The sequence below is a fragment of the Lycium barbarum genome, chromosome 4 (assembly GCF_019175385.1).
Source record: "Lycium barbarum isolate Lr01 chromosome 4, ASM1917538v2, whole genome shotgun sequence".
NCBI classification, from domain to species: Eukaryota; Viridiplantae; Streptophyta; class Magnoliopsida; order Solanales; family Solanaceae; genus Lycium; species Lycium barbarum.
The window spans coordinates 115,831,567-115,858,189 of record NC_083340.1 but is presented as its reverse complement, the minus strand read 5'-3'; the positions used below and the strand labels follow the sequence as shown (position 1 = coordinate 115,858,189).

Here is a 26,623-nt window from a genome sequence, read left to right as displayed (position 1 = left end):
TTCAAATAAAGTGAAAAATAGTATGGTTTGTGTCCAAAGGCCTACTTAAACCAAAGGACTGCAGATAGATAAACCCCCCCAAAACCCCTCACGGAGACAATTTCAGTTTCTCCGACGAGTGAAGAGAGCAGACATTATCTTCTCAATGCATTTAACCACCACTCCTCACCCTTTGAATTCAATCCATTTAGTATCTCCAAAACCCCTTTTTCTCACATTCCCATCATCCAAATGCCGTAAAAAAAGAGCTACATATCTGGCTTCTTCTTCTTCTTCCAACACTAATAATAACAGTCCTGAAGGAGGCTTTTCTTGGCTGCAGGTATCACAATCCATTCGTCGTGGTTCGCAACGTTTTTTGAATCAATTGGGCGATTCTGTAAAGAAAGAAACGGGTTTTGATTTTGAGGATGCTAAAAATAAAGTGAAAGAATTTTCAGGGAGAGGACAAATTGAGCTTCAACGTTTTCAGTTTGAGTTGTTTCCTGAGTTCTTGAATTGGAACAAATTCGAGTCTTGGAAGGTGAACTTTCGCATTTAGAATTATTTGCAAAACTTTTGAGTGTGTTTGGTATGAAGGAAAATGCTTTCTTTTCTTATTTTCTTGTGTTTGGTATGTAAGCAAAAAAATATTATCCCAAAAAACATTTATACGTAATCTAGCAAAATAATACGGGGTGGGATAGGGTGGAGTTCGGGGGTGGGGGTAGGGTGTGGGGTCGGGGGTAGGATGGTCAAAGGGTGGGGGTTGGGGGTGTTGGGTGGGTGGGGAGGAGACAATGAACTTGGAATGTCACTTATGAAACTTGTTTTTCCTACTTGTTGAGTTCTTAGCTCGGAACAAATTCTGAGTGTTGGAAAGTGAATTTTGACATTTCTCCACACTTGTTTTTGGGTCCAAGGGTGTGTCTGGTATGTAGGAAGATGTTTTCTTGGAAAATTAGTGGGTTTTTTACTTATTTTCTTGCGTTTGGCAAGTTCAAAAGTGTCATTTTAAGAGCATTTGCATATACTCAAAGCAAAACACTATGAGGTTTTTGAATTAGGAGTGCAACTTCTGATGGTGGGGGTAGGTGGGGTATGGAGGGGTAGGCAGGTAGTGAGGTGCGGGGATGAGTTGGAGTGTTTTTATTGATCTAGAAAATGTTATACTTCAAATTTTAAGGAAAACATTTTCTCCTATTTTGAGGAAAACGTTTTTCAAGATACTTGGTGCAACCAAACAAGGAAAAATAGGAAAACATTTTCCGTCATACCAAACACACCCCAAGTGTTTGAATTATTTGCAAAACTTTGTGCTTATCATTATGCCTTATGCTATTTTTTTTCCCATCCTTCAGGACACCAAGAAATGGGATTCCAAAAGAGTTGGTGTCTTCATTCTCTATGTTATAGTGACGGTATTTTCTTGTCAAAAAATCTATATGGCAATTCGAGGTCCTATGATTAATAGGGAAAGAAAAGAACTTACCGAGGCATACATGGAGGCATTGATTCCTGAACCTACTCCTGTTAATGTCAAAAGGTAAAAAACAGATCACCCATTAAGTACTTTACCAATGAACTAACTGTGTTCTTGGTGAATATTTGGTTGCTCTATTAGTTGATTCATCTTCCTATAGATAAATTGATCGGATGTCATTTTATGATCAGTCTGAGGTGCATCTTGAATTTTGTACCTTTTCTTTTGATAATAACAACAACAACAACAACATACCCAGTGAAATCCCACAATGTGGGGTCTGGGGAGGGTAAAGTGTATGCAGACCTTACTCCTATCTCGGAAGATAGGGAGGTTGTTTCCGCAAGACCCTCGGCTCAAGAGTTTCTTTTGATAATAAAGCTTTTATTAATTAAAACGAATAAAAGAATAAACCAGTTCCAAGGAAGTGTTTGAGAAACATAAGAATATAGTACAGGAAACAGATTTTGCCTGCAGAGACTTTGGAAATTATCAGGTCATTTCGTAAGCATCCTTCAATTTACCCCAAAAAACTAGTAGGGTTAAATATTTATACCTCAATCTATGATGGTTTCAGCTTTTCTTTTATTACACCTACCATTTCTTCTTTACATAACATCCACATAAGACGAGCTGGGATAGTGTCTTTGCTCCTTTCTAAGTCCTTATAGAAGCAAGCATGACCCCTTCCCCAATTGTGAAGCTACTGAATACTTATAATATATTTTTGTGAGGCTACTGAACAGTGGATGGAAAAATGCCTTCTATCTTCTAGTTCCTTTTCACACATAAAGCATGTGCTACACAACTTAAATTCTCTTTTCTGCACGTTAAACTGTGTTAAACAGCTTCATGGGCAGCCTCCCAATAAATCAAGCAACCATATATAAAGCTTTTGATTTCCCAAATCTTCTTCAGAACCAGTTATCCCTACTTTTTGTTTTTGCATGAATAATTGTTATTTATTAATAGACCAAGCCAGTACTGGGGCATAATAAGAGGACCTTGCTAGGTATGAATCCTTTAAAGCTTTAAGGATGCCAAAAACTCCAGCATTACATCAATCCAGTAGAAAAAAATAGCATTGCACCACATATTTGAACATTGAATACATCTATTTTCTTTTTTACAATTGAAGCATTCTCTTCCTTCCCCTCAAAGCATCTTCTGTTCCTCTAGAGCATATATTCCATATATGCATAAAGGCATGGACATCCAGTTATCCGGACTATCTTGACAAGCCATCAGTGCTTTGTGGCAGACAAGCCACTAAAGCTTTGTAACATTGAGACCAGTGAATTCACTGTATCTGTTCTCCCATCCACAATATGGATGGCTACTCATTAATTCCCAGACCTTCTGGTAGCTGGCTGACCATCTCAGTTTCCGAATGATTACGGTCTTCTAAAGCAAATGTCACAGCAATAGTCTGTTTCGCTCTCTGCTATACTTGCAGCTGTGCAGAGAGATATGGGAACAAATCCTTTAAGGTATCCTGTCAAAAATTTATTCTTCTACCCGTCACCCATATTGAATTTAATACTTATTTTAAAGGCCTCCTATTGGTTTTTGATGTGCTTCCAAACACCCAGTCCATAATAGCTTGAAACCATTTTGTGCACCATGGACCTTCCTGTCCTTGTTTTACTATCACCACCTCCCTGCAGTGGACTCCCTCTTCCCCACTGAATCTTGACAGCCACCTGTAAAGTACTTTGGTTGTGCAATGTTAGATTTCTTATGCCCAAACTATCATCTTGTTTGCTAAGTGTGACTGTATTCGATTTTACCAGATGAAGGATTTCTTATCTTACATCTTTCCAAAAAAGAATTGCTTTCTCCGACTGTCCAGGGCTTTTCTACTTTCTAGGGCATGTGGGGAACTAGCATCACATAAGTTTGTAAAGCATCCAAACACTTTTTATGAAGATAAGTCTACCTCCCAAAGACAGTATCTGCATGATAGGTTCCTTTATACTTTCTCAAACATCCCATTCCGAATATGCTCCAAGAGGCATACCCAAGTAATTTGTTGTCAGATATTTAATACTGCAGCCTAGGATTGCAGCCACCTCTACACTGAAAACTTCATTTAAAAGAAAAAGTGAACTCTTGGCCAGATTTTTGTGGAGCCCAGAAATGGCTTCAAAGACAATCAGCATACTGCAGGATTGTGGGAAATATGCACTGCGCTAGCTCCTCCTCTTCCACCCCCTGTCCAGGAGTCTATGGTGACCTGAACCCGTACTTCTTGGTTTTCAGTGGAGGATCCTCTTCATTAGGCTATTCCTCACTTGCCATTCCAATGACTTTGCTCTTTTTAACATCAACATAGTTCTTCCATGACAATTATAAACAAGAAAGGAAACAAAGGATTCCCTTGCTTTAGACCCCTTTGTTAAGAGAAAAAGTCCTGAAGCACCATTGATAACTGTAGTAATTGTTTGTTGCAGTAATACTATTAATGTAAAATGATCTAGAAACCTTATAAAAAATGTAATACGATCTAGAACAAATAAATGAGTATTGTGAAGCAGACATCATTCGTATGGGTTGGAGTTACTTGAAACTATTAAACTAGACTAATTTTACACAAGCATGAGGATATGATTTGAAAAATGATTATTAACTACAAACTACCACTAGAAGTAAGCAATTACTTATCAAGATAAAAAATAACAACTACAACTCTACTAGTAAGCAATTGAAATGAAAGCAAGGAAAATGATCAGGCACAAAGTTAACAATTAGTAAGGTCTAGGCTGGCCAATCACCCATATGGACTCCTTAAGCTACCGTATTGCCAAGCCTATCACTATTGGGTAGCATTATTGATCATCAGATTAGATTACCTATGCCATCTTTCGATCAGTCTATAGGTCTATCCTAACCAAGTAACTGAAACATATGTCTATGTGTAATCACTCAATCAGGTTGGATTAAGCTTAAACCACAAAAGAATGTCTACGGTGCCTTTTAGCTTGTCCACCAAATTCATAAAATCTCTCACTAGAAATAACAACTAACAAGATTCTAGATTTCCTAACCTCTGTACAACCTTAATTTCCCCTTTTCAATTCAACAAGGTTCCTAAATGCCATTAATTTTGGCTGAACAACTAATAAGCAGAATTGAGCACATGATTAAGAAAATAATTGAATACACAATTGCAAATGAATCAAGAAGTATAATTGAGCTCATATTATCCACATAAGTTCATGACAATACTAGAAGAAAACAGCTAGCGACTCATTGAAATAAACGCTACAAACCAAATGCTAGTCAAATACATGAATAATTATAAGAAAAGGAGGAAGAAATTCAAACTTGAGATGAATCCACAATCCAATGTACTTCCGACCTTTTCTCCAAAGCTTGTATATCTTGTGATGGATTGGTGAAATTAAAGAGGAGCAGCAGCCTTTTCAAAAGACAATCCTTTTCTGAAGCACGTGACGAATCCCACAATGGAGACAAATGATTTTCTGATAGTTTACAAGATTTAATTAGACTTCTACTTGACCATTGAAGTTCTGTAAAAACGGGGTCAAAACCCAACAATCTAGATTGTAATTTGATCTGGCCACTACCATAAAATCTTATCAGTGCAGTTTATGTAATAGGACACATTTACCTGTATTACTTTATGCAAGTATGTCTTGTTGCTTGTTCCAATTGGTGCTCTATGATATTTTGTAATCTCAACTCCTTTCTTGGACCTTTATTCTTATAGATTCAAGAAAGGTTTGTGGAGGAAAACTACCCCCAAAGGTCTAAAGTTAAAGAAATTCATTGAAGCAGCGGATGGAACTCTTGTTCATGACAGTTCCTATGTTGGTGAAGATGCTTGGGAAGATGACTCTGGCAGTGATAGTATGAGAGAGGTGATAGACCATGATGCTAGATTGAGAGTAGAGGATAAAGAGACTCTGAAAGAGAATCTTGGAATTTCAGGTGAGTTTTGTTATTAACCTTGCATAATGTTTTAAGTACTTAATTATCTCTCCTGCATCTTTTCTTTTTCACAATCTTTAAAAAAAAAAGGATGCAGCAGAATTGTATAGTAGTATGTTTATCTTTGAATTTGATTTTGTTTCAAAATGAATTAGCTGCCCTCTACAATCTCATTTTTTCAATTTACCAGCTCCCCCAAATAATAGTGAAACTTTTAAACTGGTGGATTTTTTTTTTTTTTTGGGGTGTGGGGGATTGTATTTTTTGACAGTATTCGAAAAAAAGTGAGGTCAGTGGCAGACCCAGGATTTCTCATAAGCTGGTTGAAAAACTACTGCAGAGTCAGAATACAAGTAAAGGCGACACCATGCATCATTTTGAGGATGTTTTTTCTGTTTCTTTAAAGCAGTTAAACAAAAGAACACTGTTTGAGGTCGCCGTTTAAGAAAACACGAATTAGAAATTTTAAACTTCTATATTAACTATTACATAAATAGTTCAATAAATTTACACTAATAAAACAAAACATTTTCAAACTTTAATTTTTTTATTTTAATAGATTTAATAATTTATGAAACTTTAACATACTTAAAAAAATCTACTATATCTTTACAGAAATTTCTATAAACTTAAATAATAAACTAAAGTAACCAAAGAGAAAAGAGATAATATAAATAAAAACAAAGAGTAATACTAGAAGAAAGAACATGGATTTTCTGGATTTGTTAGGAGGGAAAGAGTAATAGCCTGTCTGGTTGGTCTTTGTATGAATCCTGTTTTCTTTTGTACCAGCTTGGTACTCTTTTAATAAAATCTTACCTTATCAAAAAAAAAAAAAAAAAGAAGAAAGAAAGTTGTACGTCAATCTAATAATTTTAATATAACATAGTTTTTTTAAATACGTATTTAATTTAATATCGGGTTAAAAACGTATTTAATGCTTCGTAGTAAAATGCATAAATAACATTGTGCCAAAAGTTTCTTTATATGTTTTGCATGATACCACTCTACTTGTATATAAGTTTTCCAGGCAGAGATGTAGTAAATCGAGTTAAGCTCAGAACTTTAGCTTAAAGGTATTAAGGAGAACCAATTAAGCTAGAACTGATCTGATTAAATTCTTGAGGTTCCCAGGAAGCCCTAATTCTGAGGCTTCAATGACCAATTATAGTGATTTTGTTTTTTAAGTCGCCCAGTGAATCCAAATTATCTTAGTTTTCGATTTAAGCATTTCTTCCCCCACCTTTTTTTTTTGCAGCTGAAAATCTGGATATGGGAGGAACATGGCGTGAAAGGCTTCAAGCATGGCACAAAATTATTAGGAAGGAGAAGATGGCAGAACAATTAGATTCAGTAAATGCTAAGTATGTGGTTGAATTTGACATGAAGGAAGTTGAGAACAGCCTTCGCAAAGATGTGGTCGAGAAGACAAGAGAAACCCAAGGAACCAGGGCATTGTGGATCTCCAAAAGATGGTGGAGATATCGCCCTAAACTTCCCTATACCTATTTTCTTCAAAAACTTGATTCTTCTGAGGTAAATGTTCCGCTTTCTGTCTTCTGTGTGTCATCATACTCAGATATGGTTGGTCCCTTTTTGTTTTAATGCTTCCAAGTGGACTTAAATGTAGATGCTTCTAAGTCTAAAGTATAATGCATACATGGTACATTTTGGGGATTGTACTTCAAGAGTTCAAGTTGTAGCATGGATGACATGATGCCACCCCATTCTTCATTTCTTTTGAATGATGTTATAAGGGCAAATAGCAAAAATTAGATTTCTCAAACAAAACAATTGCCTTTGCTTGAACTCTAGCTGGAGACTAAAATTCTCTTGTTCATGTGGATCAAACTATTATATTATCTTTACTCAGATATGGATTCACTTTCTACTAGATTTACTGACTTGATGTTCACCAGGTGTCTGCTATAGTCTTCACAGAGGACCTGAAGAGAGTGTTTGTCACAATGAAAGAAGGATTACCACTTGAATATATTGTGCGTAAGATGTATCCTCTTTCCCGAATAAAGTCATTACTGTTCCTGAACCTGACCTTTATACTGGTTAATGTATTCTCCTCCTTTCAGGTTGATATTCCACTAGATCCATTCTTATTGGAGATGATATCAAGTTCTGGAGCTGAAGTAGATCTACTTCAGAAGCGGCAGATTCATTACTTTTTCAAAGTTCTTTTTGCTTTATTGCCTGGGATACTGATATTGTGGTTTATAAGAGAATCTATGATGCTTCTGCACATCACAACAAAGCGCCTCCTCTATAAGAAATATAATCAACTTTTCGATATGGCTTATGCTGAAAATTTTATTTTGGTAACTTCTCATCTCAAGTAGATCTAATACCTGCCTCCTTTGTTTTTTCTGAATATTTTCAATCTACCAGTCACCTTTTAACTCCTATTCCCTTGCCTACTTAGCCAGTTGGAGAAGCTGGTGAGACGAAATCGATGTATAAAGAAATAGTATTGGGAGGAGATGTTTGGGATCTTTTGGATGAATTGATGATTTATATGGGAAATCCAATGCAATATTATGAGAAAGATGTCAAATTTGTGCGGGTAAACTCATACTATCCTTTCAAGACTTACTAAAGTCTAAAACTGTATATTATGAAAATCTTGTTCAGTTAGATTCATTTTATGCACTGTAGGGTGTCCTTCTGTCTGGTCCCCCTGGAACAGGCAAAACACTGTTCGCTCGGACACTTGCAAAGGAAAGTGGGATGCCTTTTGTATTTGCTTCTGGTGCAGAGTTTACTGATAGTGAAAAAAGTGGTGCTGCACGAATCAATGAAATGTTTTCTGTTGCTAGGAGAAATGTGAGTCTACTTCTTGTAGTTTCAATATTGACATATATGGATAAGAATGTTCCTCATAGTAACAAATTTGCCTCTTATAATTCCTGCACCGAAAGCAGCCACCAGATCACCGGTCAAAAACAAGTTATAGAGGGAGGAGGGGTAATCTTCAAGGAATCTTCTAAAATAACAGAATGTTTGGTCTAACTAAAAAGCTCCTTTTATCAAGTGTGCCTTTATGATGCAGTCAAGCATAGTTTACTTTAAAGCTGTCAGTCTCCTTTCAATGCATGTTAACCTCTTGGCTTCACTTTTTTGAACCAAACACGAACTACCAGGTCTTGAGCATGCCGAGTAACTACTGTGGATGAAGTATGTAACAGAATTTTTAGCATACTATGTTGCTGGCTTTTGATTCTGATGATAAAATCTCCATCATCAACAAAATCATGCACTATTGCTGTGTGTTAATGAAATATCATTTTCTGATGTTATTTACCTACAAGTAATAGCCCAATAGGTACTGCCACTTCTCTTGAGAATTGTCAATGATGTGATTTATGTGGCAACTGGTTGCCCCTATCTCCAGACCGTTCAAACGCTGGTCCTCTCTCTATGATCATTCAAGCACTATTCAACTCTCCGACGATGGTTAATATTTATGCAACCGACGCTCTTCTATAATCCTTGGATTTCTTGTCATTGTCATGCCAATTCAAATTAAGTTAGTAATGTTTTGGAGATTTGCAACATCACATCTCTGCTTGGTGATTGTGAATAGATTCCTTTCCAGTGTAGTGCAAAAACCATCTTATTGTGCTGTACCAACGACTTCCCTGAAATTTGTCATTGACTTGATTAACAATGTCCAAGAGATGCTCCTTTTATAGGAGTATTAGGCTACGCACAGTATGGTAGATAACCAATTCCTATGCTAATAAAGTAAATATTCTGTAATTAAATACATGATATCCTAAGATTTTTTTTTTTTTTTTGAAACTGGTACTGTTGTATTCCTCAGCATTAAAGGGGGTATGCTGGCCACCTCCAAAACAAGACAGAAAAGAAAGTAAGGAAAAACATTTCAATATTCAAGTACAATGAATCTAGATGTGTGTGCATCTAAACACATTTCCTTGATATTTTAACATGCCCCCTCAAATTCAAAGTGGGGAAACCTACTTGAGTTTGCTTGTTTCGAGAATATAGAAGGTTTATGCCGAAATCTCGCTGGAATAATGTAGAGTCACCAAAAAGAGAATTGTGATGAAATTCTTTCCTTCGGAAGGTCATTGGGAACTGCATATCGAAAGAAAGTGCTTCTTGCACTACACAAATTACAACAACCACAATCTATTCTCACAAGTGGGATGCTTCTTGCACTACACATGAAAAGAAATTTGTTCTCAATCTCCAAAAAGAGATAATGATTTTGCGAATTTCCATAACCTTATCAGTGCAAGTTGAATTGCCGGAACAGTGCCCAGAGTGTTAAGGTTTAAAGGACGACGGTGACTGCATAAAAGAGTAGCAGTGCTGCTCATCGGAAAGATAAACAGTGCTTGAACGATAGAGAGTGAGAGCGCTGCCTGAACAGACACCTGGAGAGTAGGGGCACCAGTTATCGGAGAGAGGAGCAGCGTCGAGCCCCGAAAGATAGCACAAAATACGAAAACATAAGCCTGGCGGGTCGCATATACTGGCTGGTACCGCTTGCGTTAGTGGAAGCTATTTGCGTCTATTAAGATCGTAGAGGTTCTGATACCATGTGAAAATGAAAAGAAGCTTCTCATTGACTTGATTAACAAGGTACAAGAGGTGGTCCTTATATAGGAGTTTTAGGTTATGTATAGTAAGATAGGTAATCAATCTATATGCTAATAAGGTAAATAAATATCAGAAATTAAATATAAGATATTCTAAGGTATCTTATAAAATATTTTAAATGATTTTCCTTGGGTGCGGCCCTTATCCCGACCCCCCGTGAATGCAGGATGCTTCATGACCGGGCTGCCTTTTTTTTAAGTACAATGAAACAAGATGTGTATGAATCTAGACCCATATTTACTTGATATTCAACAATGGACTTGTGCTAATTCAAGGGGATAAAATTTACGTTCAGTTGTCCTCTTTGTAGGCTCCAGCTTTTGTATTTATAGATGAGGTTGATGCTATTGCTGGAAGGCATGCAAAAAAGGATCCCCGCAGGAAGGCAACATTTGAGGCTCTGATTGCTCAGCTTGATGGGGAGTGAGTATCTTAGTTTCACTGCATGGATATAATTCTCTTCTTTGCAAAGAAAATTTCATATCGGAGAGCACTATAGTGCTGCTGCTTTTGATGAGATCTGATTCTAGAATCTTATTCTGCTTTTGATGAGTCTGCTTGATATGACTTTTCCAAGAACATTTTCCTTTCTTCCCTACCCTGTCTACAATCTCTTGGCAGTGAAATATTTTGCTGTTGAATTATGCATTTTTTAATTTAATAAATGAAAAATCTAGTGAACTTGGAGTCTTTTCTCTTTTGTCAAACTATGAACAAATATGAGATGAAATGTCTTTTGGCAGTTGACTAACTTGAAGCACCTAACAGTTTAATTAATATGCTGCCATCACTTTATGATGTCCTTTAAGTGTTGTTTAAAAGAACAGAAAGATATGGCACATGTGCTGCTTGCATCTTCTGTTACGAGTTAGCAATATTTTCTCATACTACAAACATCAAAACTACTGTGATGTAACTTTGGTTTATGTTGTTTATCAAGTGCATTGCCAGAGCTAGAAGGTTACAGTAATATACATACCAAAACAGATTACGCTTATATTATAGAGAAGTACTGAAGGCAAAGCCACTTTTTCCCTCCAATATTCTTGTTTCATTGTGCAGACAAGATAATATAGGATTTGTTTGTGCAGGAAAGAAAAAACTGGTGTTGATAGGTTTTCACTAAGACAAGCTGTCATATTCATCTGTGCAACCAATCGGCCAGATGAACTGGACTTAGAATTTGTCCGCACTGGACGTATTGACAGACGTGTGTATATTGGTTTACCAGATGCAAAGCAACGAGTGCAAATTTTTGGAGTGCACAGTGCTGGGAAGCAGCTTTCAGAGGATGTTGCCTTTGAGAAAGTAAATTGCTTGCTTCATTAGTTCTCATTGCTAGCTTGGAATATCCTCTTCCACTTGATTTGCTTGAACATAAAATTACTTTCACGTTATATACGGCAGCTTCTTTTCGAGGGCTTAGAAGCAACCCTATTATTGCACAGGCCAAAAACCAGTTGTTCCTTTTCTTGTACCTAGTTGTGGGAAGACAATGATGTTTTTTTTGGTTTATGACTTTAAATTGTATGCTGATGAAACCCTCCGTTGGAACACCTAATCTAAGTCTCAGGTTTAGGAATTTGGTTGTTGAATTGTTTTTCCTTGCACTTTTGCAGCTTGTCTTTCGTACAGTTGGATATTCTGGGGCAGACATAAGAAATCTAGTCAATGAAGCTGCAATAATGTCTGTAAGTTTGTTCTTTGTATTTCCCATTGATATATAACATCTGTAATCACTATTGGAGCTTCTATCAATTGACATGTTGTTTCCTCAGCAAGTTCTGTTTTCTTAAACGATTGGTAAGTTATTGGCAATTGACCTAAAATCACATTATTCACATGGAGACTTGTAGAACACAACATACATTTTTTTTTGTTTGTTTGTAAAAATGTATATTAGATGGCATATTTGAGATCATGAGCCTGTTTGGATGGGCTTATGCCTATAAGCTGCAAACAGCTTATAAGCTAAAAAAAATAAGTTGGGGTAGTCTAACTTTTTTTTTTTGGCTTATAAGCTGTTTTCAGCTTATAAGCTGCTTTAGATTAGCTAAGTTAAATGGGCCCAATTATTTTTTTGAGCTTATTTTAAGCACAAAATGACTTTAAGCTGGTCAGCCAAACACTCAAAAAAACTGAAAACAGCTTATAAGCAACTTATAAGCCAATCCAAACGGGCTCCATGTAATTAGCTTTTTGCTGTAGTTATGGACTTTACTGTATGATTTTTATGGAAAAAGAAAAATTAGATGGTGCATAGGATAGCATATAATATTTTAAGAAAAGAGTAAATATGGCAAACTTAGGTGGCTCTGACTGAAAGTGGTGGAGCAGATTCCTGGAAAATCAACGAAAATCACAAGTCAAGTACAAGAGCTGTCACCACAGGTGACAGTAAACAAGCAAACAGGTGCTTTTAGGAATCACCTTTCTTAATGATCAATTTATCTATAACAGGGAAAAACACAAACCACAAAATTGATTAAAACATCTTTTCAGGCACCCTTATAACTTAAGTGCATGCATGGCCTGGTCTCCACCTTAACTCCTCCATCACATATCAATGTCAAACAGTACACACCGAAGTCTCCAAACTTTGACAACAGATTAAACTAATTAAAACTAAAAAAAATTGCATGATATATGCTAACTGTTGTAAGTCTCAAAAAAAAAAATGCTAACTGTTGTCATCATTAGGAAACACTATTATAGGATTAAGGCTCGGTCAATCCAAGTTGCAATAGGGTGTCATTGGTATGTGGGAAAATGTTTTCCTCAAGGACAATCATGTTTTCTTGTTTTCCATTTTCTTGAGAGTGTTAGCTAAGTATTCGCATTTTTCATGCAGGTAAGGAAAGGACATTCTAAGATCCTCCAGCAGGATATCGTTGATGTTTTGGACAAGCAATTGCTTGAGGGTATGGGTGTGCTCTTGACAGAGGAAGAGCAGCAGAAGTGTGAGCAAAGTGTATGCAATCTTCCCCTGTTTCTCCTAAAACAAAAAGATGTATCAGTTTGTAGTTATGATTGATTTAAAATCTTGTAATAGGTATCCCGTGAAAAAAGACGATTGTTGGCAGTACATGAAGCTGGTCACATTGTCTTGGCGCACTTGTTCCCTCAGTTTGATTGGCATGCTTTTTCTCAGCTTCTACCTGGTGGAAAGGTTTTATATTTTACGTGAACATGGATTATATTATATTTAATCCGGCTTTTGTTGACTCAACTGTTTCTCATTTGGCTGAGCAGGAAACAGCGGTATCAGTTTTCTACCCCAGAGAAGACGTGGTTGATCAAGGTTATACAACCTTTGGCTACATGAAAATGCAAATGGTAGTAGCTCATGGCGGACGGTGTGCCGAACGTATTGTATTTGGTGATGACATTACTGATGGAGGAATTGATGATCTAGAAAAGATCACAAAGGTAGACCAAATTTCTTCAAATGTTGCAACATTCAAGCAATGATGGAGCAAGTACTCTTGATTTTACTGTCTTTTCTTCTTTTTGGTTGTGGTGGGAACAATAACTATAGGGTCGTAGAGTAGTAGAGTTTTATTGTGACACAAATGTTGTTGAGTCCCACATCTATTGTGGGTGGGGAACTGGTCTTGGGCAATCCTCACCTCTTGAACTAGCTTTTGGATTGACTTAGGCCCAAGTTACATTTCTTATCATGGTATCAGAGCTAGACACATCACAATTCTTGTTTTACCCGATGTTGAGCCCCTATATCATATTGTTCACCCTCCAGTTGGCAGGTCTAGGCATCAGGGGGTGTTGGGTGGTAGGATGGGGGACTTGGTCTCTTTATATGGTCTTGGGCAATTACAACATCTGTAAACGGAGGAGATTATTAACAAAATCTTTGCTGGCCTTTTACATACATATATACACTTACCTGGATATCTCTGTGTTAGTACAAATATGTGCGTATATCTTTTTTTTCTTTGTGTGTGTACGTGTGTCAGTACTTGCATTCAAGCTACTCTGCTTTTATATATGCTAGATTTGCTAATTTTGCTTTTGCTAGCATTAGTCGTGGGGGAGGTTAAAAGGGGACAATCTTTGAGTATGTGATTGCTGTCAACTCAAACTTTTACTACGTCAATGCCAGATTGCTCGGGAAATGGTGATAAGTCCTAGAAACTCTAGGTTGGGCCTTACTGCTTTGACAAAAAGAATAGGATTGGGTGATCAGCCTGACAGTCCTGATGGTGAGATTATAAAATATAAGGTAATTCCTTTGTGGAACATGATTGACTTGGTTTAATGCTTGATTTTATTTTTCACAGCATATTCTGGATTCACTAACTTGTTCACGTCCTTGTGATGATTCAGTGGGATGATCCTCATATATTTCCTGCTGAGATGACAGTTGAAGTTTCTGAGCTATTTACTCGTGAATTGACAAGGGTAACTCAAATTATCCTTTCCCTTGTGGTTATATTTGGTTATTCCGGACAGGAGAAGCGATTATATTTCCACATTTCTAATCTTTCAATACATGAATATTTGCTTGCGCTTACGTGATAATAAAAATGAATATTTGCTTGTGGTTATACTACATGTTCCACTTGTTAAATGCATCAGCACTTTAAAATTGTCTAGGTCTATGTAACCAGCCACCACTCTAGCCTCTCCATACCTTTTTATTTTTTTATTTTTTTATAATAACTGTGGTGTCTGGGCCAGTTAACTCTCCAAGCCAATCTGCGAAGTCAAAAAAAAAAAAAAAAAAAAAAAAAAAAAAGACAAACAAGAATCAATCAAAGCTTCTTGATAATACATGCAAGTTCTAAAAATTTTAAGTGCCATGAGCCTCCTTCCTATGTTCTTTGGTAACAACTTGTGGAAAGGTTATCTCAAGTGGTTAATAAATGTGGTACTTCTTTTACATAATTTAATCTGATTCCCTTTTCCTTCTTTACTTTTGGGTTTGTTTTTGCTTTAAGGCTGATTTGTATCCTGCAATCCAAGGCTGTAGGTCCGACTTTAGTTTCACTCTGTTATCATCAAAGTACTTTTAACTTCCACAAAAGATTTGAATACTGGAGAACACCACAAATTCAGAAGGAAGATTGCTAGCTTGTTTAGTTCCACGATGCAACTTTTGAGTTATCCATCTGTTACAAGCAGTTCTTGTTCTACTCTTTTGCAATATAAAAGATAATCTAACTTAATTTATATTACAGTATATCAATGAGACAGAAGAACTTGCAATGAGGGGATTGATGGCCAACAGGCATATACTGGATTTGATTTCCAATGAGCTTCTGGAAAACTCGAGAATAACTGGATTGGTATGATAAACCTGCATTTGTATTCTCTACTTTGTTACGGATATATCTGATTAGAAATGGAAACATATATATTCACCCGCTTTTTGCAAATCAACTTTTAATCTCCTCACAACAATCAATGTTCTTCATACCAAGTGCGCTTGTTTTGCCTACTATTCATTATTATGCATCATACAGAGTAACTATTGCTTGTTCTGTACCCGTTTCACCACCAATTCAATTGTATGAGTTGTTACATGTCATCTTATTTTGTGAATATTTGAGGGTTTTCTTTAAACAGTTACTGAAATTATTGATATACCCGAGCTTTAAAGTATCATTTCAGGAATAGTTCTCAAAATAAGCAAAGAGAATATTGAAATGGTGTTACAAATTTTATGTGAGCCAGTAAGCAGATTGGACATGAAATCACAACAACTAGGATAAAAAATGAAATGGAGAAGTGCTACTGGGGTGTTATGCGACAAAAGGATACCTACAAAAGTGAAAGGTAGTTCTATAGAACAGTTATAAGACTAACAATGTTGTATAAGAGTGAGTGTTGGGCCGCTAAAGTCTAACATATGCACAAGATGCGTGTTGCAAGATGGATGTGCAGTCATATAAGATTTGAAAAAAATAAAATAAAATAGAAATCGTCACATTCAGCAAAAGGTGCAACAGTGCAAGTGGTGAAAAAAGGTTCGCTCGAGATGGTTTGGTCATGTCCCGTGTTGACCTTCCATTGCACTAGTTTATAGGTGCAAGACCATGGTGAATAAAGGTGTTATAAAGGTAAAAGCTGTCCCAACTTATATTTGGTGGACTATCTAGAAGGAAAGAAATAATAAATGTTTTAAAGACAAGTGTAACTCCATCCACAAAGTTAAGATGCACTGTATTTTAAATTTCTATTTTTTTGGTGTAAAGAAATGTGCGTAGAAGATATTGAAGCTATTTTACCATTTCTGGAAGTCCTGTAAAATGTACAAGTTGGTGATGTAATTTGTAGATGCAGCTACCATCACAAACTTTGTGTTGATGAATATAATATACCATTCTCTAAAAAAAGAAAGGTGTTAAGAAGAATGACGTCGACCTAAAATCATATGGAATGAAGTTGTCTTGAAAGACCTACAATCTCTTGGAATCCACACAGATCTAGTGGAACATAGGGTACAATTTAAGAAAACGATCTATGTAAATGACACCTAATTAGTCGGGACTAGGTTTTAGTCATGTTAGTACATTTATATGCCAGTAGAAATGACTTCAAGTACTTTTATTTTTATGATGATTTGCACAACTTGGATCTATGATGAGATTAAATGAAGCGGCATGGTCAGTTAGCATTCATATACCTGACCCAACTTGCTTGGGATTGAGGTGTAGTTATTTATAAGATGGTATGACATGCCCAGAATGAGAGTACTTTGTGAAAATTAATAGATCATTGGAGCACTATAAGATGCTCATAGCATGGAAATCAAAAGTATGGTCGTGTATCCAAGTATGAGAAGTATTGGTTAGAAATGACTTGTACAATTGCATTGAAAGCTCATAGTAAATTATAGGCAGAATACACAGGCATGCCCATGAACTTGCCAAAAAATTTCATTTGATCACCTTAACTAAGAGTGATCTATACCCGCAAGGGTTGCTTAGTTGGTTGAGCATGGGGCTTTCGTAATGGAGGTCTCAGGTTCGAAACCCTTTGCCTACGACAGCAGGTGATTTGCCTTTTGGATCGAGGTAATCGCACCGGGCTTGCCTAGTGCGGGTTTTCCCTCCTGTGTGGTTTGCGAGCTATTGTACAGGAGTGGAGTTTACCCTGTGTGCACCCAAAGGGTAGCGGCTGTAGGTTCCCTTGTCATTATGGAACACTTCACCTATGTGCTTATTAGACACAACATGTTGAGGGGGTACTACCATTGCTTTAAAAGGCAGTGTCAGGACTCGCCTCGGGGCTCGCCTCGGGGCAGGGCAGTGGCAAAACGCCCAGGGGCTAACGTGCGGGGCTTAGTTCCTATGAGGCTTACGCCCTAAGCGCCCAACCGTATGCCTTAAACACGCCTAACGCCCAACGCCCAGGGCTCGCCTAACAGTTCTTACACAAATTATATTTTAAATTCCTTAATTAAAATCATTCACCCTCATAATTGTTTAACAAAATAATGATACTTAATAGTTTTTCATCTATAGAAATAGAAGATTGGGTGTAACTCAAATAACAAGTCGTAGTATTGGATATTTACTATTTGAGAACGTCGTGAGGGTGAATATCACTTATTTTTTTTTAAAAAAGCACATAGCGGAATTGTACATTTTCACTTGTCATTGGTCATAAGTCCTATGTATCAGAATTATCATATAATTTTAGTTTTTGTTCATGAAGAAGTTATGTTTTAATTGTAATATTGATAAATTTTATTGATTATTTGCTTATAGGGAGATAAAATGAATAGTATGATAGTACTAGTGTTTTAAGAAACTGTGTTTTTTTCCGTGTTTGAAAGTTAAAATGTTAGAATTGTTTTGCATTTCATAATAGCTTTTATTTCATTGTATTGTTTATACTTGTAAAATTATGTTATATATAATTATAAGTTATAAGCGGTGTATAATGGGTTTTGATCATTTTTTTTGTGAGGATCAAGCGCGCGCGCTCTCTCTCTCTCTCTCTCTCTCACACACACACACACACACAGAGTTTTCATTTATTGTTTTATGTAATTTTTATTTACAGTTTTCTTTTATTGTTTTATGTAATTTTACCTATTTAAAAATATTTATTGTAATTATATTATTTTAAGAAATACTACAAATTAAATACCCATGGGCTTACGCCTCGTGCCTCGAGGCTTACGCCTCGTCGAGGCGTATGTAAAACGCCCCGCCTTACGGCCCCGCCTTTTAAAACACTGGGTACTACAAGTGATCCTCACCTAAGCTAAAGCACGTGAGATTGCAATTTCTCCTGACATGGCTAAAATAACGACCAACATCTTTGTCTCTCTCCCACCATCTTCATTCCCTATCAAGTGCACCGTTTTTGGCCATTCCTTGTCGAGTTGTTTTTCAATAGAAGAAAAGCCTTTTTCCCTTTTAAATCCATATGACTTTTCTGACTACCTTATAAATATTGCCGTTTCTTCCCGTGAAATCCCAAAAAATTTGTCTCTAAAGGAAAAAACTATCTTGATGAGATCCCTTGAAATTACATGGTTAACCACCTTAAAGCACCCAATTCTCTTGACTAAATCTAGAATATTTGAGTTCGAGCCATTGTTTAAGGACGCAATGACTAAAAATTAAGCTTTCATGATTGTGAGTGGATCTTTTCTTGGGAGTATGGGAGGTGGGTGGAGAACTAGAGACATCACTTTGCGTTTTGGGTGTGGTTTGTGTAGGAATATATTGAAGGGATGGGATGTGTTTTGGGGAAACATCTCATTCAATGTCAGAGACGGGTTAGGATTAATATTTAGGGTCATAGATGGTGCGGGACTTTACATTGAAAATGAATTACAGAGTGTACAAAATTTCTTGCCAGAGAGAGTTGGCAGTCCAACAAATTAGGGGCACACAAGGTGGAGAGACTTTGGGATTTGAGCTTTAGAAAGGAGTTTAACAATTGGGAAGTAGTTGAGCTCCAAAGATTGCTACTTATTACATAGTTCAGCTCCAAAGATTGCTAGACTTATCAACTTGGTTGATAAGCCTGATGCATGGTGGTGGAGATTGGGAAATAATGGTGTGTTCTCTGTGAATATCTATGAGTGGAGTAGAATCGAGCTTCCCCAGTTAAGGAGTAGCTTTCGTTCCCTTATTTGCTTTTGGTGTACTCAGAAAGTTCCCTATTGTATAGACGATTGGTGGAGTTTGTAGATGCTTGACCTTTTGGTATACCACTTGTATGCGACTGTTTTATGGCCTTGTTTGTGAAGTGAAACACATTTACTTGATAAAAAAAAGGATTGTCTGGGACTTTAAATGAGTTTTTGAGAAACTTCATAAGGACGTCATCATTCGTAACTCAAGATAGTAGTCCGAAAGCGATATGAGATGGTGGTGGTGCACAAGAATTGATGACGGAATTCTCTGGCATTGTTTTTGGCGAAATTTTCATTCTCTCAGTAAATCTAAACACAATGTTCCTCTTGTTGAAATGACTTGCAGCCAGTGTTTTAAAAGGCGGGGGCATAAGGTGAGGCGTTTTACGTATGCCTCAGCGAGGCTTAAGCCCCAAGGCACGGGGTGTAAGCCTCACGGGTATTTAATTTTTAGTATTTCATAAAATAATATAATTACAATAAATATTTTTAAATAAGTAAAAATTGAATAAAACTATAAATAAGTGAAAAATATATATAGATGTGATCCATCCTCACAAATAACTAATCAGAACCATCTATTATACACTACTTACAAGCACAAGTGATTGTTCGTTACTTTTTTTGAGATAGTAGAAGAAAAGATAAAGAACTAGGAAAGACATAAATTAGGCATCTAGCAATAAAAAAGTTCATGACTTTTATATTTAATATTTCTGTTCCTTTTGTAAAACATTTGAGTAATTACAAGTTGACTTTTGAGAATTGGGGCATTATATTGAGGACTTATTTAACAAATTTCGTTTTAATTTGAAGAAGTTTTCTAGGCTTACGTCCCAACCAACCAAAAAAAAAAAAAAAACACTCGCCCCACACACCAAGGTGTATGCCCTGAATTGTTGGGCATATGCCTTTTGAGACTTTCACCTCCCACCTTCGCCTCGAGGCATTTTTGGTGCGCCCCGCCCCTGGGCTCAACCCGAAAACGCTTTTTGAAACACTGCTTGCTCTATGAGATTAAAGAGGACGAAGCAACAATGAGGGAATCTCTGTGTATATGTAATGGTGATTTATGGAGGAATCTGTGAGCTTGTCCATTTCTATTGGTGCTGTGGGGATGAGGTTCCTCGGTGGTGGAATAATGGCAAAACGAGTATGCATGGTGTTGGCCAAATGGTGGGTGAAGAATGATTAGGGGAAGGGAAAGAACGATTTGGGGTGGGATTGGGAGATTTAGCTTATTCTCTTGTTTTTTTCTTTTGGGAAGGAGAAGAATGTCTGTCTTTTTGTCCTTTTTTTTTTTGGCGGGGTGTTGGGGGGGGGGGGGGGGGGTCACTGAGACTGAATATCAGTTAAGTTTTTTTTTTTTTTTTGTGCGACTGTTAATGTTGTGTTCACTGGACATATTTTGCACAATAGGTTACACACTTAGTTGAGGTGTGTAAATAAAAATATTTGGCACGTTCAGGAGGCTGTCTATGTATTCTGCCTAAATAATCTTTGTACTAGTATGAGTAGTCCAACAACTAGAAGGTATATTTTGATGCTGAAATCTCTAACCATAGCTTTCGTTGTGGTTCGAGTGGTTTATGATGTGATAGTGGCTTTCAAAATTGAAATATTAGATTAGAGGATGGAAATATTTGGCAATTAAATTGATTTCCTACTTGAGACACGAAAATTTGATGGGATTTCGAAGTGCATTTAGAAGTAGAAGAAAATGTATTTCACGTCACCTCATGATAAAGTCTTAGTCGACTCTCTCACCCGTGGTAATTTGGGGAGACAATTTGTGGATTATTGCTGGTCTTAAGAACAATTTGCTCAACTTTGTATCGTTCTTTCAGGCTTAGAAAAAAAAATCCTATTATAAACTATCAAACTTCATTTTGACAAAGGAAATCTCACATAGAAATTCTTGGAAAGACTGTAATTAGAACAGTATATGAGATAGCAAGGTTGGTTATAATTGAACTAGCTGAATGAAGAATCTATTTAATGCCTAATATGCCTGACAAAATAAGAGATATATGTATACACTACATGGCCACTGCAAAACCAACTTTCAAGGGATCGTGAACTTATTTGGTTCGGAAAGATATACTTGGAATGACAAAAGAGATAGTTCCTTTATATCTTGCTAAAAGTAGGAGAGGTCAAGTGGTAGAAGATTATTAATAGTACTAAAGAGGATCTTCTAGGTAGAAAGAAGAGGACGTTATGAGACAAAATGAGCTTACTGTGGTAGAGACTTTAACCACACATGCTAATTTAATTTTTCCCGGCGTTGCTCCTCGAGCTCTGTCAGACAGTGGTCAAGATGGATAATAAATTTGAAATTTGGACGGGACATTTAAAATGACTTGCAGACTTCCTTTAATTAGCACTTAGTACTTCTGCAGAAGTGGATAAACACCCTATTTATGTACTAATTTCAAATAGTTAAGCCACAATAAACTATTTCAAAAGCACCTTCTCATTTTTTTCCACATTTCCAAGATTCCTAGTTGGATTGACTCATTCAGGAAACTGGTAGTTTTTCCAAGGAGAATATTGGACATTTAATTCTTACCCTCTGGCTGCATTATTTGGGAGTACTGTCTGAATGGTTCATATAGTTTCTTTAATTTTTATGTTAGTGCCTTTTTGTCGAATTGTCCATGCGATATATTTTGAGATAGAGCTTCTTGTCTTGCATGCTAAAACTGGTCAAACTTGTAGGTGCCTTTAGACATAAACTTGTACGTTTCTTTAGATGAGAAATCCTATATTTTTCATCAAAATCTTGAAGTGTACTCTCAGTTTGTTTTGTCCGCGTCTTTTGTTTGCATCCTTGTTTCTGTTGATACCCACTGCTTATTCTTCTTCAGGAAGTAGAGGACAAAATGAGAGGGTTACGCCCTGCCCTGTTCGAAGATTTTGTGAAGCCTCTCCAAATAAACATGGAGGAGGTAATATAACATTTGCAGATTCTCAATCTTCATATTTACTTCCCAGTTATTATGTGAAGTCTTTATATCAATGCCGTTCTCCTTAACAGCAATAAGACTAATATTTTGACTGCCTTAGAAACATGAAGATAGGTATCATATAGAATGTGTACAATGCACCCTGATTTCAAGTCTGCTGTTATTTTGTTTAAAGCATCTTTTCTGCTTTCCATGACGGGGAATTGGGTTCTCAAAATAGACTCTACCAAGCCTTATGTGCCGTTACTATGTTGTGCTTTTGCTTAATAATTCAGTGAGGGCCTACCTTCTTCCTTGTGAATATTTTAGCTTGCAATCTCATGCTATCATGCGGATTTTCATCAAGTTATGTAGTTTTGATTTCTCCAGTTATACTGTGCCTATAAAATGTGTTAAATTTGCAGGAAGGACCATTGCCTCATAATGACCGTTTGAGTCATCAACCGCTTGACATTTATCCCGCGCCCCTGCACAGATGTTAAAATCAATGGTGGCTGTATGAATTTTGTGGTCAGACTAGCATCTGAATCCCTCGATCCAATCGAATCCTTCATTTTGCTCTTTGCTGGTTTAAAAAGAAAGCATCGGAAGTCGCCAAGTAAAGAAAGTTGAGGTGCAGAGATAATGTCCTTTTTCACATCAAATCTCACCAATACCTTTGCGAAGTTTCTTAATGCATACCAACAGAAAGGCTGCTAATAGATAGTTAGGTTGCGTAGGCCCCTGCAATTGTTTCTTTTCTCATCTCAGGCATTCAATTTTTCTTTTTGGGCGCGATCTTTTTTCTTTCCTTTCTTTGTTCTCTTTTCGTTTTTCTTGATTTATTTCATGCTCTATATAGAGAAACTTTGTACAAGAATGTTCAGCAAGAGTTGTAATGATGTGAGGGTGTTGACAAATATTTACAATATTTGTGCCTACTTACTATACAAACTGATAATAATTCTAGCTTGTTTTCTCTCTCCTCTGCCCTCCAACTCTCCACCCCACCCGCCACCCCGTCAGGCGACCAGACCGCATCACTGTTCAGGTAACTCCGGCGACCAGGTAACGCCGGCCACTTTTCCGGCCAGATCTACTTTTTTCTCTTTCCTTTTCTTCTTCTCCTGTTCTTCTTCTCTTCTCCTTTTTTCCTTTTTTTAGCTGCTTCTGCCGCTGCCAAAACGCAGCTGCGTCATCGCCGAAGACTTTTTCCGGCACCATTTTCCGGCCAGCCCTCTCTCTCTCCCTCTCCTTTTTTCCTTTTCTTTTGTTGTTCTTTTTTTTTTCTTCCCCCCCCCCCCCCTCTCTCTCTCTTCTCCCGTTTCAGGTCTCTGTGAGCAGAATTTCGGCAGTAAACAGCAACTCAACAGTGAATAGTGTGAACAGTGTTTTCCGGCGGCGACCAGGTTCAGTTCAACTGGAGTTGGTACCTCCGGTAGCCACATCCATTATTTGTCCATACACTTGTAGTTACATTTTGCTAACTTTAGACTTTTGAATAATTTATTAGTTCATACTCATTTTCGTGGCTTTGCTTAGTGATGGTAGACTAGGGTCATGTTCTCGTTCGGGGACGGGGGCGAGGGTTAGGAGGGGTAAGTGGGTTAGAGGAGCGTCTAGATTGAGAGTAGGATCTTGGAACATTGGGACGTTAACGAGGAAGTCCATAGAGCTAGTTAAGATTCTTAAGAAGAGGAAGATTAATATAGCTTGTATCCAAGAGACCAAATGGGTAGGTCCTAAAGCTAAGGAGGTAGACGGGTATAAGCTGTGGTTCTCTGGTAGGTCGAAGTATAGAAATGGGGTGGGCATTTTAGTAGATGGTGAATTAAGGGATCAGGTGGTAGAGGTTAGGAGAGCCACTGATAGGATGATGTCAATTAAGGTGGTCGTTGAAGGACTCACTGTGAACATTATTAGTGCATATGCGCCGCAAACGGGTTTAGGCGACGAGGAGAAGAGGCGCTTTTGGGAGGATTTGGACGAATTAGTGAGAGGCATACCGCCTACTGAGAAGCTATTTCTGGGAGGTGATTTCAATGGACACATCGGGCCTATTTCGGGAGGTTATGATGATGTGCATGGAGGCTTTGGCTTCGGGGACAGGAATGGAGGAGGAGTCTCACTTTTGGATTTTGCAAGAGCTTCTGGGTTGGTGATAGCCAATTCGAGTTTCCCAAAGAAGGAGGAACACTTGGTAACCTTCCGTAGTTCGGTGGCTAAGACTCAGATAGACTTTTTATTCCTTAGGAAGGAGGATAAAGGTCTGTGCAAAGATTGTAAGGTCATTCCGAGCGAATATCTTACAACCCGACATAAGCTCTTGGTGATGGATTTAGCGATCAAGATGACGAGGAAGAAGAGGGTCGTGGAGGACCGACCTAGGATCAGATGGGGGAATTTGACCACGATCAGTGCCCTGGAGATGGGAGAGAAATTGAAGGATATGGGGGCCTGGGATAGTAGTGGGGATGCGACCAGTATGTGGGATAAGACGGCTAGTTGCATTAGGGTGGTAGCAAGGGAAGTGTTGGGGGTCTCGACAGGTAGTCGTGGTCAGCATCGAGGGGACTGGTGGTGAAATGGAGAAGTTCAAGGGAAGGTGGAAGCAAAGAAGGTGGCGTATGCGAAGTTGATAGAAAGCAAGGATGAGGTGGAGAAGTGGACGAATACAGAACTTTATAAGATGGCGAGGAAAGAGGCGAAGTTGGCGGTTTCGACGGCAAAAACGACAGCTTTTGAACGCATGTATGCTGAACTAGAACAGAAAGAAGGGGACCAGAAATTGTTCAGGCTAGTCAAGGTGAGGGAGAGAAAGGCACGTGATGTGGATCAAGTAAAGTGCATCAAGGACGAGCATGATAAAGTATTGGTAGAGGAGACTCTCATTAGACGGAGATGGCAGTCATACTTCTGCAAACTCTTGAATGAAGAAGGGGACAGAGACATTGTGCTGGGAGAATTAGAACATACAGGAAGGCGTCACGATTTTGGGTATTGCAGGAGTATTAAGGTTGACGAGGTTAAGGGTGCTGTTCGTAGGATGCGCAGGGGAAGAGCGACCGGACCTGACGAGATTCCTGGGGAATTCTGGAAGAGCGTGGGCCCGGCAGGTTTGGAGTGGCTGACTAGGTTGTTTAATGTCATCTTTAAGATGGCATTGATGCCCGAAGAATAGAGGGCGAGTGTAATGATCCCTCTATACAAGAATAAGGGAGATATCTAGAGTTGCAACAACTATAGAGGTATCAAGCTGCTAAGCCATACTATGAAAGTGTGGGAAAGGGTGGTGGAGATGAGGGTGAGGAGAGGTGTGTCTATTTCAGAGAACCAGTTCGGATTCATGCCGGGACGCTCAACTATAGAAGCCATCCATCTTGTGAGAAGGTTGGTGGAGCAGTATAGGGAGAGGAAGAAGGACTTACACATGGTATTCATCGACCTAGAAAAGGCTTATGACAAAGTTCCAAGACAGATCCTATGGAAATGCTTGGAGGCTAAAAGTGTACCTGTGGCGTACATTAGGGTGATCAAGGACATGTATGAGGGAGCCAAAACCAGGGTAAGAACAGTAGGAGGAGACTCAGAGCACTTTCCAGTTGTGATGGGATTGCATCAAGGATTAACTCTTAGTCCGTTTTTATTTGCCTTGGTGATGGATGAATTGACACGGCAAATTCAAGGTGAGGTGCCATGGTGTATGTTGTTCGCGGACGACATAGCCCTGATCGACGAGACTCGTAGCGGAGTTAACGCTAAGCTGGAGAGTTGGAGACATACTCTGGAGTCTAGAGGGTTTAAGTTGAGTAGGACCAAGACAGAGTACTTGGAGTGTAAGTTCAGTGAAGCACCTCAGGAGGCTGGCTTGGAAGTGAGATTTGGTATCCAGGTCATCCAGAAGAAAAGTAGTTTCAAGTACCTTGGGTATATTCTGCAAAGCTGCGGGGAGATTGACGATGATGTCACACATCGTATTGGGGCAGGGTGGATGAAATGGAGACTTGTTTCCGGAGTGCTATGTGACAAGAAGGTGCCACCAAAACTTAAGGGCAAGTTCTACAAAGTGGTGGTTAGACCGACTATGTTGTATGGGGCGGAGTGTTGGCCGGTTAAGATCTCTCATGTTCAAAAGATGAAAGTTGCCGAGATGAGAATGTTAAGATGGATGTGTGGCTACACCAGGAATGACAGGATTAGGAATGAGCATATTCGGGATAAGGTGGGGGTGGCCTCGGTGGAAGATAAGATGCGAGAAGCGAGATTGAGATGGTTTGGGCATGTGAAGAGGAGAGACACAGATGCCCCAGTGCGGAGGTGTGAGAGGTTGGCCATGGATGGTTTCAGACGAGGTAGGGGTAGACCAAGTATTGGAGAGAGGTAATTAGACACGACATGACGCAACTACAGCTTACCGAGGACATGACCTTAGATAGAAGGGTTTGGAGGACCCAAATTAGGGTAGAAGACTAGTAGATAGTCTCGTTTTCCGTTCTTATT

General features: G+C 38.1%; 1 protein-coding gene across 2 annotated transcripts; it reads left to right on the top strand.

Annotated features, from left to right (window-relative positions):
- On the top strand, positions 1–23,052 carry LOC132636259 (ATP-dependent zinc metalloprotease FTSH 12, chloroplastic). Of its 2 annotated transcripts, XM_060353022.1 has the most exons (19): positions 4–523; positions 1,341–1,525; positions 5,196–5,416; positions 6,675–6,952; positions 7,336–7,413; positions 7,504–7,746; positions 7,851–7,991; positions 8,084–8,251; positions 10,368–10,480; positions 11,149–11,365; positions 11,677–11,748; positions 12,909–13,028; positions 13,110–13,226; positions 13,310–13,486; positions 14,178–14,297; positions 14,402–14,476; positions 15,256–15,363; positions 22,046–22,126; positions 22,549–23,052. In XM_060353022.1, the coding sequence occupies exons 1-19, from the start codon at positions 146–148 to the stop codon at positions 22,624–22,626; spliced, it is 2,970 nt and encodes a 989-aa protein (XP_060209005.1). In that variant the 5' UTR covers positions 4–145; the 3' UTR covers positions 22,627–23,052. The 2 variants fall into 2 exon arrangements, with proteins under 2 accessions (XP_060209006.1, XP_060209005.1); XM_060353023.1 differs by lacking the exon at positions 8,084–8,251 and having other exon boundaries at positions 1–523.
- Positions 23,053–26,623: the final 3,571 nt, after the last annotated feature.

Excerpts from the sequence above, each read along its gene's own strand:
- LOC132636259 (XM_060353022.1), top strand. The coding sequence starts at position 146 with ATGCATTTAACCACCACTCCTCACCCTTTGAATTCAATCCATTTAGTA. Across the intron at positions 524-1,340 it reads ACAAATTCGAGTCTTGGAAG|GACACCAAGAAATGGGATTC; the intron begins GTGAACTTTCGC and ends CCCATCCTTCAG. Across the intron at positions 15,364-22,045 it reads ACTCGAGAATAACTGGATTG|GAAGTAGAGGACAAAATGAG; the intron begins GTATGATAAACC and ends ATTCTTCTTCAG.